This window comes from Equus przewalskii, chromosome 1, assembly GCF_037783145.1.
Source record: "Equus przewalskii isolate Varuska chromosome 1, EquPr2, whole genome shotgun sequence".
Lineage (NCBI taxonomy): Eukaryota > Metazoa > Chordata > Mammalia > Perissodactyla > Equidae > Equus > Equus przewalskii.
In genome coordinates, this window is record NC_091831.1 from 6,303,760 (window position 1) to 6,319,219 (window position 15,460).

The 15,460-nt window shown below is 47.9% G+C and overlaps 1 protein-coding gene across 2 annotated transcripts in view; it reads right to left on the reverse strand.

Annotated features, from left to right (window-relative positions):
- Window positions 1-15,460, reverse strand: part of DOCK1 (dedicator of cytokinesis 1) — a 503,206-nt gene that overhangs the window by 395,560 nt on the left and 92,186 nt on the right. For both annotated transcript variants that reach the window (XM_070566542.1, XM_070566478.1), the window contains exons 13-18: window positions 15,166-15,291; window positions 10,510-10,634; window positions 9,200-9,298; window positions 8,161-8,233; window positions 2,865-2,968; window positions 2,294-2,477 (exon numbers count right to left, since the gene is read on the reverse strand). In XM_070566542.1, coding sequence (XP_070422643.1) covers window positions 2,294-2,477; window positions 2,865-2,968; window positions 8,161-8,233; window positions 9,200-9,298; window positions 10,510-10,634; window positions 15,166-15,291 — 711 coding nt within the window. The remainder of the gene's footprint in view (window positions 1-2,293; window positions 2,478-2,864; window positions 2,969-8,160; window positions 8,234-9,199; window positions 9,299-10,509; window positions 10,635-15,165; window positions 15,292-15,460) is intronic.

Consider the following 15,460-nt stretch of genomic DNA (forward strand, 5'->3'; position numbering starts at 1 on the left):
TGGTATGAAATGAAAGCCAAAAGACGTCCCCCGCTCTACTCTTGATGAACAGCATCACATTGGAATTTCCTTGTTGCCCGGCAACGGTTAACAGCTGCTGCCAAGGCCAGGGTGCATCAGGGCGCTTGCTCACTCCCTCAGTTCCAGGGAGGGAACTACCCTGCGGCTGGTGAGATTCAAGGAGCTTGGAGGTCCAAGGAGGGATCGACATCATCCCCTGGGAGATTTCTCTAACGTAATACCTGGGGGATTTCCTAGTTCACAGTCCTCTTCTCCAGGGATGCGTGGGTTAACCAGGAATCTGTGGGTGAGCCTCACAACCTACCTGCTATTCAGAACATTGTTTTGACGGGGAAAATATGTTCAAGTTTCAAATAACTTCTAAACATGCTTTTGGAATATGACCCGTGCATAAGACAGTGGCTTCCTACACAGTGAAAATGGCAATACACGGCAGTTCTCACACTGAAAAGGCACAGTGCCACACAGGTGGGGTGGTGACTCACCAGAAAGGCTGCCCCTGCCCTGAGTTTAATGAGACTTGGACAGTGTAGCCGTCAGGCTAGTGGACGACCAGGGCCATATCTGACCTAAGGGGGTACCCTTTCCATAAGCCAGTCCCAAACCAGCACCCATCTTGCTGACCACACGCCCCCTGGGCACTAAATCTGAGAGCTCCCCGGGCATTCTCTACCCCTCCTCCGCTCGCACAGAACCCAAAGCCCCAGCTAACAGCTTTCATTTGCTCATGGAGATCATTGCCCCACAAGCTAGGAGAACTCATAACGCTTCGGACAAACTGTGATGATACCTGAAGGGTTTGACTGACGCCTTCCCTTGCACCGTTTACTCAGGACACAAGTAGGGAGGAGGCACAGCGTGCACTGCCCAGGACAGCAGGCGTGGCAAGGCTGAAAAAGGCCTGCACACCCAAACCCCCAGTGCACCTTCCACTACAAGGCAGTGGCTGCCACACGATGGGATTACTCCTGTCCTGTGTTTATCCCGTTAAAGTCCAAACATGACTGCTCCTCGGGCAACTGCGAGACTACTGCCAAGATTTACGGACAAGCCCCAGGGATGCAATTCATGTTAGCAACAGATATTAATAATCAAAACCCGCATCAGGTGGCTAAGAGGAAAAAATTGGATTTCCAAGCTGAGTTTCAAGAGTGCATCAAGTCACTCTGCACAGCTGCGATCCTGGCACTTGTGGGAGATGCAATTTTAAAGGCAGGATTTGTGCAGAGGAGACCCGGCCGCATCCAGCCTGTGCACTCTGAGTAAGAAGCACCCGGGCCAGACACCGTGTCACTGGGGAGGCCACAAGCAGTGGTGACAGAGCTCAGAGCAGCCTGGCGGACCCAGCACAGGAACACTGGGCACCATCTGATGCCGCATTAGGCTGCAGTTTGCTGTGCATGCATCAGCAAGGGGTGCCTTATGTCACCACCAGGGGGACTAGAAATATGATCAAAATCAACTTTTAAAAAAAAAAATCGGGGCCGGCCTGGTGGCTCAGCGGTTAAGTGCACATGTTCTCCTTTGGCAGCCAGGGGTTTGCTGGTTCAGATCCTGGGTGCGGACATGGCATGACTTGGCAAGCCATGCTGTGGTAGGCGTCCCACATAGAAAGTGGAGGAAGATGGGCACGGATGTTACCTCAGGGCCAGTCTTCCTCAGCTAAAAGAGGAGGATTGGCGGCAGATGTTAGCTCAGGGCAAATCTTCCTCAAAAAAACAAAAAAACTCGTAATTATCTCAATCAGTAGCTAGGAAAGATGAAGACACAAAGAGAGTGGGGGCCTTGCATCCCACAGTTCTGTAACCCTCACAAAGCCCACTGAGGCAGGCATTAGAACCACGTGCACGGACAAGGAAAAGGAGGTCCAGACAGGATCAGAGGTGCTAGTTCAAGGTCATTCCCAGGTTAGCCCAGGTCTAGGGCTCAACCCCAGATCTTTGATCTGATTCCAAATGCCGTGGACTTTCCCTTAAACCATGCTACTTTCCTTTGACCAAAAAGCCTTCTTCAGAGTAAACCCATTGCTTTCTCTTTATGGTCAATCCTTAGATCAACACTGGAGTGTGAATTCTGAAGTATGAAGGATGCCACCCCCACTTTCCTAGTCCATTGACATCCACACAGGCCATTGCAGAGGGACACCCTGAGTGCCCCAGAGGCAGTCTTCATGCACCTAGAGATGCCTCCTCTACCCAACAGGGGCAGCAAAAAGGATGCAGTCTCAGGGAGAACAAGTCCTGGGGTGAAAAGGTGTCCACTCCAAACTCACCATTCTGGGTAAGCTTGGTGGAGCACACGAGAGTGGAGATCTGGAAGGAGTCTTTGCTGATGGTGCAGCTACCGAGACTCTGCATGCTCTTGCCCGTCGCCGAGTGGCCTTTCTCTTCTAACTCTGCCTTCGTGGAGGGCAGGCTCAAGTAGGTTGCAGCATCTTCCAGCTTCTTCGCTTCAGCCTGTAGTTTAAAGATGCAGTATGTTGAACACAATTCACAATCAGCCACATGCAATTCTTTTCGATCCTTTCTTATCCTTAATCCTTTAAGAATCACGATATTTGTTCTTTATAATTTGCTAAACTGTTTATTTTAATGATTCCCCTATTCCTGTAGATTAATGTTAACAGAGCATTTTTTTATAAAGCACTTAATGTGTTATTGTATATCATTTTCATTCATGAGGACCAGCAAAAGGGCTGGTCATCTGAAAGGTTCTTTTGCATAATTAAGTGTCACTAGATAGCAGCTTTCTCACAAAGATGGGAAATGTCAGCTCAGGTTAGGAGGCCCAGAAAGGACTGAAACAGTCAATATCAGTGATATTGCACCAATAAAACACTCTACCTTATAGACGATAAGATCGTGCTCTCCATCTCTGAGAGTGGTCCCATCATATCTCATCAGCTTTACAAAAGCTAGTGCAAATATCTTCTCAGATTTATCCTTAGCTGCAATAGAAATCAATAATCATCAAGTGCTGTCATGACAAACTAATATCATAAAATGCTATGAAGTTCCCTTTATGGAAAAATTACGAAATTTTATTGACAGATGTTAACATCAACATAAATAAATGGAGAAATGAACAGTGTTCACCAGTAGGAAGACTCCTATAATAAAGGAATAGTTGTGCTCAAATTAATCTGTAAATTCAAAGCAATTCCAATCAAAATCTCATGAAAGAGTTTCCTCCTGGAACTTGAAAACTCATTCTAGAGTAAAAGGCCAAGAGCAGCGGACGATTTTAAAGAAGGACAGGGCAGAAAGCCGGCAATACTAGAAACCATGAGTAATTAACTCTAAAGTGAGAATAAAGAAGACAGTGTGGTTTAACACAGGGACACACAGAACAATGCGAAGGGACAGGATCTGGAAACATAAAGCTGTCGCAATGAAGAGGCATAACGTTCACTATGAAAATTGGCTATCATTATGGAAAAACGAAATAGATAGATTCCTACCTCATACCATCCACTAATGTAAATTACAGGTGGACTAAAGACCTGAATGTGAAATTTCGTTCTCTTTGGGAAGAAAGTTCTCCGCCCAGATATTTGCATGAGACTCATTCCCTCCTTGATTCAAGTTTCTGCTGAAGTACCACCTGCTCTGAAGTGACCAGCCTATCTAAAACAGTGAATCAGTAACCTGGTCATCCTCTTTCCCCTCACCTAACTTACCTTTCATCATAGATGCTATGGCTGAACTGTGTCCCCCAAAATCCTTATATTGAAGCCCTACCTCCATGTGACTGCCTTGGAAATAAAGCCCGTAAGGAGGTACTTAAGGTCAAAGGAGGTCCTAAGGGTGGAGCTCTGACCCCACAGAACTGGTGCCCTTCTAAGAAGAGGAGGAGACTCCAAAGGTCTCCCCCTCCATGTGAGTTCAAGTGAGAAGGTGGCATCTGCAACCAAGAAGAGAGCCCTCACCAGAACCCACCTCTACTGGCACCCTGATCTCACAATGCCAGCCTCCAGACCTGTGAGAAAGAACTTTCTGTGATTTAAGCCACCCAGCCTATGGTATTTCATTATGGCTGCCTGAGGGGACTAAGACAACAGCCCTTATGACTACCAGATTACCAGGGGCGCAGGGTGTGTGGGTGTGTACGTGTGTGTGTGAGAATTTGTTGTTGTTTATTCTTAGTTTCATCCACTGGACTTTGGAATACAACAGACTGTGTATTTTCTCACTGCTACTTTCCCAGTGCATGAAACAGTGCCTGGTGTATATTACTATTCATAAATATTTGCTCTAGTTGGGGAGATGCCAACAACAAACAAGTTCTTTCAGATAATAAAGAAAACAAAAATGCTGATTTGCTAAAGAGTGAGGGCAGGAGCAGGGATGATCCAGTTAGATGGCTGGAAAAAGTCTCTCTGAATAGATGGATGACCTAAGAGCCAAGATGCAAACCCTCCAGGGAAAGAGAGGATCAAAGGCAGAGGCCCTAGAGTGGGACCGGGCGTGGCTCGTTTGGGGACAGAAACCAGTGTGGCTGGTGAGGACTGGGTGGTGAGGACTCCAAGGTAGGCAGGGGCCAGATCAGGTGGGGACGGATAAGGAGCCTGGACCGAGGAAATGGATTCCCCAAGAATTTCTCAAGATGCGATCTGAGTATAGCATGGAAACATTGGGTTTCATAGCCAGAAAATATCCTTAAAATTATATATCCCACATTCTCTTTTTAGAGATGAAAGGACACAGGTCAAAGAGGGAAGGAGCACACAGCCACACACCTTGAGTCAGGGACTCAAAACATTTACCCTAAGATGCCACTGCCTGAGATAACAGGTCTCACTAACCTTTGACCTCCTGGTGTCCAGCAGTGTCTGGCACATGGAGGGTCCTCACTAACCGCTGGCTAATTAGATGGATGAATGAATGATCCATCAACCAAAACTAAAGGAAAGGAGAAAAGTAAAAAGTATGTACCCTAGGACTTGAAAAAATAGCTTTGTAAAAGGGCACTAGAAAATGCAAAATATCTTAATGTTCTGGTGAGAAAGAACAGATCCTTCTAAGTTTGGGCTGACATGAAAAAAATAAAAACCTGTCTTGGTGAAAGCAGCCATGGGTTGGAAGGTGACCACACCTGTCAGCAGACGGCTTCCCCGTTGCCACTATTAATCGGCACAAGATACAAATGTGCACCTTTAATTAGCATTCCACGTCTTCACACAAGAGAATGGACTGCATTTGTTACAAGTTCATTAGCAGTCATTACAAGATACCCAACAAATTTACAAAACGTCAGGGGCCAGAGGAGGCAGCGCTGCCCCACCCAATGAGGCCCCCTACAAACAAGGGGAACTCAGCTCCTGGCGGGCTGGACCCGGGAGCTGCACGTCTGCTCGCATCCATGTAAAGCATGAGCTGATGCCTCTGGAATTGCTAACAAGTTGCTGGAGTGTGTTAGTCATGTCAGCACCAAACTTTCCAGCCCTAAGGACAGATCCCAGCGTGAGAAATCCCACCACTTGTTCTCTTTGCTCACCTCCACTTTAAGGGGAAAGCAGCTCACGTTTAGCTGGGGTGGGGGCAGGAGTGCCCAATGTGGCTTCAGTTCTTTCTACCTGTTTCTGACCCAAAGTATCTGCAGAGCGGCCACAGGAGAGGCTGCATGGCCACCATCATTCCAGCGGCAGACAGCTGGGAATTTCATCAGCATCACACTTCTGATGCTCAACACGTTTCCAAAACCCCACAAGCCATGGCCAGGGAGACTTCATTAATTACGCAAATGTGTCGCGTATGATGGGTGATAGCATCTTGTCTATAATGAGTACTTAAAACTGACAAGAAAAACAAGGATTTTGAAAATTAAAATGCTACAGAAGATATCCCTCTGCCCTAGTGTAATTTATTAATTCGAGAGAATGAGCATGTTATACAGGGGGAGCGTGCCTTTGAGACAAGTCCTCTGTGGATTTGAGAACTCCGTCTTTGCGCACCCCGGGCTCCCCACCTTCTTGCCTGCAGGCCACTGGGCCGTGCTCTGGTCTACTGCCCCCGCTGCTATTTCACTCCTGCAGGGCACAGGGCCCACCACTCCCTCTACGCGTTGGCTGAGGACACACCCGCCCCCAGAGCGTCCCTCATTCATGCACCCCACTCTGCTCACCCCATACGTCTGCCTAATTCCACGATACTCCCAGGCTGCTGTTCTCTACTTGGTTCTTGCAAGCTGACCTCACACCTCAACTCAAACCTAAATTCTGCGGGGGATCCCTCTCCGTGAGTTGTGTATACAGCAGGGGCTAAACAAAGAACAGGTGATGGAGTGGCCTTGCCACTCCCCAAAGGCATGAGTGTGGTGCTCAGGCACATGGACTGGGGTTTGGACCAGACCTCTTCCACTAATTAGGTGACTTTGTGCCCTGAGGTCTCTGAGCCTGAGTTCCCTTATCTGTAATAGGGGCAGTGATGATGACGATATTGGTATCACAGGGGATTGTTGTGAAGACAAATCCAAATAATACAGTAAAATACTTGTGCCGGGAGCACAGTAAGACATAGTGAATGCTAGTTAACATTTATTAATAGTCGTTCTTATCCAGAAGCTTTGACTATCAGAGAGTGCCATGCACGAATAGCAGATCCTGGCCCGCTGCCTAGTGGCCTGGACCTGGCCCTAAGGCAAGTTCGCAATGGTGGGCACTACTTTCCAAGCTGCCCAGCCTTCAGGACCCTGCTTCTCCCACCATTCAACTTGAACCTCGACCTCTTTTTTGCTGGACCTCTAGAGCCTGCTTAAACACTGGGACAGGATGAGGGGTGGAACGATGCCCCAGCTCACTTCTACCCACTCCCTCTAACCTCAACACAGCCACCCCACCACGATGGATGCCACGCTCTTCTAGAGCCCTTGGTCCAACGACCTCCCAGCCTCACCCCACCACATGTACACCTTCAGGCTGGTATCCACGCTCTCTACACACCCTGCAGCTCTCGTGTGCCACCATGCCTCCCCACACCTCTGAATAACAGTGGGTCTAGGCTTCTCACTGGCCCCACACGGGTCTACATACCCCCAGCATCAAACCTTTGCTCATGTGTTCACTCTCCCAGGCTTCTCCACTGCACCCCCTTCCCTGGCAGGCCCCACCCTTCAGCAAGGGCCTGGGTCTAGCAGGCCCTCAGAAACAGTAAAAAGGACAGACACGTTATCACAGTATCAGTGGCTTCTACAGAGCCCCTACTCTATGTCAGGCATTGTGCCAAGGGGTCGGCAGCCTCCATCTCCCTTAGTCTTTGAGACATCCCCAGGGCATTCTTATCCTCATGTGACAATGGGGATGCTGAGGCCCAAGCTGAAGCATCTGTGAGGCCACAAAGAGCCAGGATAAAGGAGCCCCATCCATGTGGCCCTGGCCCCATAGGGTCATTGGTGGCAAACACAGCCACAAAGACCACCCTTTCCCTCGATGGCGCAGCACACACAACCATAGCCAATTCTCACTGTCACTTTTGCTCCCAAATCTTAGCCCGCTGCCAACTGGATACAGACCACAAAGGGCAGGGGGCACATCTTCCTTTTCTGATATCTTACTTAAGAGTCTAACACAGGCTACATCCTTAGTAAACAATTAACCAACAAACATGGTGAGACAAACTTCAGTCACTGATAGCAAATTCTTTCTCAAGGTGAGTGATTCAAACACCATTCCTTTCCTCCCAAAGTCTTGGCATCACGGTCAAAGGTGAACAAACGTCTCCTACGAGAACAGCTCTGCCTACTCCAGACATGAGGGACCACAGCAAAGACAAAGTGTCTCAACGTTTTCAATTCCAATGCAAAGAGTATTAAGAGCCAAATTTGAACTCTGATGTATCTCAGTGATGGACAGAATAGTATTCCAAGTCAAAATGGAGAGAGAAAACCAAAAGAATGGGAAGTGGCAGCACCTCATCGGAAAAATTCTAGAAGAAAATTAAGATTCCCTGTGATCGGCTCAATGAAAAGAGTCAATGACATTTCCCAGGAACAGACTAGCGTGGGCAACAAGCTCAAATGTCAAGACCTCATTGTGTTATTATAACCAAGTTCTAGAACAATCCAGCACAATGGGGCCTATTGAGCTTTCCCCTTGTCTTCCCTTGAAAACAACATGGGATAATGAAGTGTTTAATTACTCACAGTCCTGCGACGATCTATGGCGGAAGGTAAACCGAAGGTGAGTGCGGTTAACGTCCTCAATGGGAATGGCCACCTTCGGAATGGAAAAAGGAAGTGTGAGCACCTGTGCCAACATCTTCCTGCATTCAAGGTTTATTCAGCTGGAGAGATCCCATACAGTCTGCACACATCTCTACACTGCAGTGGTGAAAATATTGATACCTAATCCCCTCTATGATTTTCCCAGAGGCAAATGCCTTTTGAAAATTTAAACAAGATAATACTGTAAAGGATGCCAAGCCGACTCTGAGAGACAGCTGAGGTTTTTTTAAACATTCTGATCCTCACTGTTAAGGCTCTATTTTTAAAAGTTGCCGTTTTCACTTTTAGCCCTTTTTGGAGGTGTCTATATTCCCTCTGCAGCTTTGGGGACCTGCCCTCAGCTGCAGGAAGAAAGCTTTCTTGTTGTGACTTAGGTAAAAGAAAAAAGACCCAATACATGCTGCCTTTAAGCGAAGATTGCCCCTCATTCTCATATCTAACATCTGTATCCAGAGCCAACCCCTGGCTTGGTTTTCAAATATTCAAGCCCTTGGCGAGTGGGCTGGAGTTTACCACACTGGGCTGCCATGGGGATGCTGGCACGCTGCATTACGAATTGCAGAGCATCAGTGCCATGGGAACAGGATCCATCTCCCCAGTGATAGCCTCCATACGTTGTCATCTCTATTTTTTTCCACTTGGTGTAAAGACAGTAAGCCACACATGAAACAGACCCGAGAAGAGAAAGACAATAGCTATCTTTAAAGTACTCTGTCATTTGTCTCCATGAAAGTCCTATTTTTATGTCCAAAAGGAGATGAGAGTAAATGTATTCCAAGAAATGCCAGCGTGGTTCCCTAGCAACCTTGAATGACTTTGTTGAAAGAGCTGCTCCGCCAACGCAGGGTGCCCGTCAGCGAGCAGCCCCTGGGTTGGGTGAGAGGTGGGGACTTCCTTGGGATACACATGAGCATTTCATAATCAACCCCATGGGATAAAATGACCATGTAAATGATACCTTAACGGTCTCAAACCAGCGCGGCTGTTTTACTTGGTAGTAAATCACGGACTTGTACTCCGAGATTGCTTCATCACCAGCACCCGGGAAGATCACATGCTTTAAGGGAAGGCATAAAGAGTTCACATCAGACCTCACAGAGCTCGACACTGCATACATCTCCCCACCTCCCGCCCCCAGGAGATGCGCTACAAGAAGGAGGGAGAGCGCTCCAGAAATGCCAACAGACCGCATCACAAATGGAATACACTCCCCAAACTGGAAGGACAGACCCATCTGAAGCCAGTAGCCAGCATCAAACCCTGCACTCAGACATTTCAGATCTTGATGGCTATGTGATATGGGGATGCCACTGTCCTCCATCCTTCATACTGTCACCCTTAATAACTCCAGCATTAGGGTCTACAGGAAGTTGCATGATTCACTCAGTAGGTCCAGAATAACGGGGTACAGACCAAACTTTAGGAGATGGCAACACTCCCTTCTGTTCCTCCAGCTGTAAACACTGACCACTTGACTCCAGTGGGAGCAATACTGGTAAAGCACAAGTGGCAAGGCAGCACTGCCTGGCAGCGACACTGGACATGGGCCACCTGAAAGAAAGGATGCCACCCACCTCCTGGCACAGTGGAGCCTCAGGGGCATACCTAGGGCACTGCTCTCAGCCACGTGGGCCCAGGAGAGCCCAGGCCTCCAGTCACAGTCCCGAGAGGTAGCTGGCAAATACACCTGCTCCGGCTTAGCCTCCGGTCATCAGAGGACGCCAGAGCCTCTGAGCACTTCCCAGGACACCGAGTCCTGCAGACTGTTGTGACCGTGGAGGAGTAGGTCTCCGTAACCACCACCACCCAGAAGAGCACAAGGTCCGATGCCTGGATTCAAACCCGAGTTCACTTCTCACTAGCTCTCTGACCCTGAGCAAGTCTATTGGTTTCTCTGGGCCTCAGTTTCCTCATCTCTCAGATGGTGGTAACAATGGGGTCTGAACTTATAGTGTGATTGGTAACCCTTGAGCCTTGAGTTTATGCCAGCAAGACGCCATGGCCAGCGGGATGCCATGACAGTGACAGGCAAAGAAGGTGGTCAGGACCCCAGGGACCGCCTGACACAGGCCTGCTGCCAGGACCCAGTGGATGGACACCAAGCCCTCGAAGGCAAGCTAGAGGAAGGGAAGCAAGAGCAAATGCTCATCTCTAGAAACGGGATGATGCAGCCCCACCTATGTCTTTCACATTCTGTAGCAGAACTAAGGTGAATATTTGAAAAGTCAAACTTAAACACTACACATTAAACTTTGCAACAAGAAATACCTCCAATCGTTTTCCATCTTCATCATAAACAGACACCGTAACCTCAACATTCTTCGCTGTCGTTTTGCTTCCTTTATCAAAATCTCCTTGAACTAATGTTACGTAGATATCATTTCGAACATCACCTGGGGGAAAAATTATACCTTTAAAACCAATCGATTATTCATAGTGTTACCGTGAATTCTGCAAAACTGTCTAACTCACTACCTCTCCTAGCAGCATATTATAAATACTGTATTACAGGATTATGAAATATTTTCTACAAAATAGTCTCAGTGTTTAAAGGCGTGACAAAAGTAATTTTCATCATCCTCATAAGACTTGCAAGAAAGAGGAAAAATTTCAAGGCCCCTAATTATCTACTTGGTTCTTCAACTGGGCAGGAGTTCCTATACCTCTGTGGGCGGGTCAAATGCTGTCAAGGGGTTTGCAATGACCCATTCCCTCTGGAGTGTCCACAGCACATTGCAACCCACATCAGTATCCTTTGTTGGACCCCTGGCCGTGATCATCTGAGTCTTGGTAGACAAAAAGTATCACAACATCAACCAGCACAGCAAGCATGTAGCTGGCAACGCTGGCCTCCTTCTAAAGAGTTGAACAAAAAGCTGATTAAGAATCGGAACCACCATCCAACGTCCTGAGTTGATGCCTAGGATCAGGAGAGAAGCAAGAGAGAGGTCAAGAGAAAAACCTTCCAAACGGTCTTCCCTCTGCCTGGCAGGCTCTGTCAGGATCCCAAATGGAGACCACAGGGAACAGAAAGAGAACAACACAGACCTGTGCATTTTAAAGTGAGATGGGCCTTAAATTGTGCCAAAAAAAAAAAAAAAATCACACACACACAACAAATGAGCTCAAGACGCTTCTTCCTACTGAGAACATATGAAGGCCTCGCTAATGGTCCAAGTGGGAAAACTCCGCAAGCTTCATTAGCAACGTGATTTAGAGGAAGCCTCACCACCCAGTGACTGCTCCTCTGCTGTCTGTGCGGCCAACCTCCCACGCCTGACCCACCGGCTCTCCCACGGGGACCCCAAGGAACAGGTCTGTCAAGAGCAGCAAACGGCCCGCTCTGGGCAAAGAATAAGATCCCTTAAGAAAAAAAGCCCCTTGCTTTCTTGTTTTTTTCTTTTGCATTTTTTACTGCTCTATTCTGCTTTTAATGTACCCAACTATTAAATTAAGCTTTCATTTAAATGTCATTACTATAATAATCCCAGTGGGTTGCTAGCACAGCCACCGTAGCTGCTGGGAGAGGAAGCGCAGCTGCAATCACTGACCCTGACCACGAGGGAAGCTGGGAAGGATGGAGCGCAGGGGCAGGAGGCAAGGCTGTTGGTCCAGGGTCCGCCACTAACTAGCTGTGTGACAGACAAGTCAACCTCCAGGGCCACCCACCGCTAAACAACCTCGTCGACAAGCCAGAGTAGTCAGTATGGTCTCTCAGCCCGGAAATTCTATCAGAGCACAAAAGCCATAATCAAAAAGGGCTGCAATAGCTTCAGGAAGGCCTCATCAGCCAGATAACCAACACGTGCCAGGGCAGGGATGTGGTTAAACCCCATGGTCTCACTTTCCTGCTGGCCCGGAGATCCATACCTTGGAGCCATCCCAGAAGTAAGACCCCATTTACAGCAGGTAAACCCCACAGAGGGGCACTCTCAAGAGGCCCTGAGCAACTGCCTCTTCGCAGTACAGGGCTGTCATTTGGAGGAGGAGGGAACTGGAAGTAGACATGGGTGGACTCAGAGAGCCCTTCTTTCACCTCCTCCCAGCTTCCCGCCACCTTCCCAGCTCAGGTAAGAACTCTGATTCCCCACCAGGACCCTTCAGAAGGACTCGGGATCTCCAACGGATCAGGAGAAGGAAGAATAGCCAGCGACCAGGGCGACACAGCAGACTCTCCCACTGAGCAAAGGAGACGCAGGTCTCTGTAAGATGCACGTAACAAGATGGGAAAGATGGGATGACACGGGCTAAAGGCCAGGGGTCTGAGTGAAAATGCTCCATGCCATCTCTCCCCCAAGGGTAAGACATGGTGCCCACAGCCTGTCAGTGATGACAGCCACACAGAACTTGGGTGACTCACTCAGGGTAGAATCTCACAACCGGATCCCTCGCCTCTGACTTAGCACAAAGAACCCACCAGAACAACGGTCAACTGTGTATGGCTTCCCCATGAACCTATTATAAGATGATTTTAGAAGTTTAGACATACTTTTTAAGTCTATCAATTATGAGGGAAACACGACCCAGTGTGAGCTAGAAATTTCCCAGGTTTTCCGATGAACATGAGGACATCCTCAGGCCACTCAAGATAAATGCCTGATGTCAATGACATCCTCCTAATCTATAAATTTGCATTTCAAATCTAAATGCAAACACATCCACTAAGAAGCCTAAATTAATTTGCTGCATACAGACTTGAATCATACAAGCTGTAGATATCCCATAGTTTCATAACGTGCTGAAGGCCACATTCCTCCTTCACAGGTAAGCCGCTATGATTCAGTCTAACCAATTTGAGATGTCTTTCCTATCGATTTACCAGACAGATTACACAATGATCCACATCAGCCCTGAAAGACAGAGGGAGCAGAAAGAACATGTCCCTAAACTGCCTTAAAATAAAAAAGTAATAACTGTGACAGCGTGCGCACTGAGTGGACACCTCTCCCTGTGAATATACAGCAGAGCCCTGGAAGAGGAGGCTGCGGGGAATCGCCAAACACAGGGTGTTTTGGCCCCACTTCCTCTGCTCATTAGCCATGTGACTTCAGGCTGTAGCTTAATCTTGAGGGAATTAGTTCAACACCAATTTGCAGGTTTCCAAGATCCGTTTATTGGATCAAGCTAGATTACTAATGGAGCATTCTCTGCAAACCAAAAAGTATCCCACAAATATAAAGAATAAATATTAACAGGCTTCCCAAGATTCATTCCATGAGGATCAAATCAGATGACTGAATGTTATTTGGAAACTGAAAAGTATTATGTAAATATCAGAGATTAACCTTAACATGCAATCCTATTATCGGTTTAATAAGCTTAAAATCCATTATTGGGCTAGTATGATAAATAATATGAACTAAGCAAGTCCCAGATGTAAATATTTGCCCTCTGGTCCTCCATCTTTCCTCTGATCAGATGTCTATCCAGATGTGAAGGGTGTCCACATTTCCCTCACACAATCCTTGCAGTTGAGAGGAGCTGACCCACCCAGAGGTCCAGGGGGCCAATGTGCATATTCCACCACCCCAGCCTCTCGCTCTTCAGGGTCCAGAGGGGACCTGAGCAGTCCGGTCGGGATGATGCTCAGGCTCCTTGTTTGGAAACACTGGGTAGAAAGCATGCCATCTTCTTCAGGACACTGGAGTTTGGGAAGAAGATGATAGCAGCAGGGCCTGTCCCAGAGGATGAAGTCAATATGCAAAGGAGACACCTCAACAGAGGGAGCGTGGGACAGCCAGAGCCAGTGGTCCAGGATGACTCAGAAGCTCACTCTGCCTCTTCTCCTTAGTTGCGGGAGCTGATAAACATCCTCAGGGTTTGGCCATTTGAGTTGGCCTTGTGCTTTCTGATACTTATATCCTAAAACATTCTAACTCCAACCAGCCCTATAGGTAGGAATTATTATTATTCTCATCCTGCACATGAGGAAACCACAGCTAAGAGAGGGCAGGTAACTTGCACAAGGCCACACAGCCAGGGAGGCCCAGAGGTGAGACTCAAAGGAAGCCACTGGACTCCAGGTCCAGCATTCTCACTTATGGGGCCAAAGGATGGGATTCGAGGCTGTGCACCACTGTGGTGAACAGATATTTAACCCACGACCTACCACAGGGCCATTATTCAAAGCCTGGAACCTAACCGGGGATGTTTACCTAAATTGTGCTCCCTTAACTTTGAACATGTTCTGGATGATTCAAATGCTGTTACAGGATCATAAGGGATACACACAAGGAGCATCATTGTGAACCCATGTTGTCATCATAAAGGAGTTGCGTTGGTCCTAGAGTGAACCAACCATCATAATCAACCCATCCAGTGGAGCCTAAAAGTGAATTCCGCACAACTCTCAAAATGGTCCCCTGCCGGACTTTATCACATTAGTAAGAATTACCCAACCAAAGGCACTCAGTCCTTCCAGCCAGTGAACAGGGAATGTTAACTAACCACTGGGGCAAAAGACAACCACCAGGCATCCTGATTAAGGGCAACAGCGGAGTATGGGACAGTCGAGGGTTTGCTCAGGGTCATGCTGACATCGACCCCAGCTGCTGACAGAACCCACCTTAAGTCCTCAGGGCTCAGCTCCTGGCCAATGCTTGTCTCACCCTCTTGTTCCTATTATGGCATTGCCAGGAGTGGCTCCCCACCAGCCTTCCCAGGTTATCATAACCAAGAGAAACCGCCTCCCCTCAGCCTGAACCCAGTGGTCAGCTCTCACTCCGGCCACAGCCCCTGCCAGCAGGAATGATCCATAACCACACTGGGGTCTACATATCACCTCCCACACACTCAACCCTCCGCCCACCAGGGCTCCTGCAAGTCACTGTCCACACGTCGTTCTTCATGACCGGCTGCATAAACTCCCCAGACGCCGGCTCCAGCCACGCTACGCTCAGAAGCACTGAAGAAATTAGCTCTTACCAGGCATGATTATCTCTGGAAATCCCGTTTTCCGAGCCACTGCTGTGGTCCTATCCACTAAATGAGGAAACTCTTTTCTAATTTGATGGATATCTCCAGGAAGTAGTTTCAACGTTACCCACAAACCTAGAAAAACAACGGCTGCATGAGTCACGTTTTATCTCGTACATTTTTAAAAGAAGATTTCACGAAACATATTTCAATGAATGAGCAACTTTTAATTCTCAATTCAACGTGTTAAGATATGTGGGCGTATGAGAAAGAAAGAGAAAGGAACTAGGAAAAAGGTGCCTGG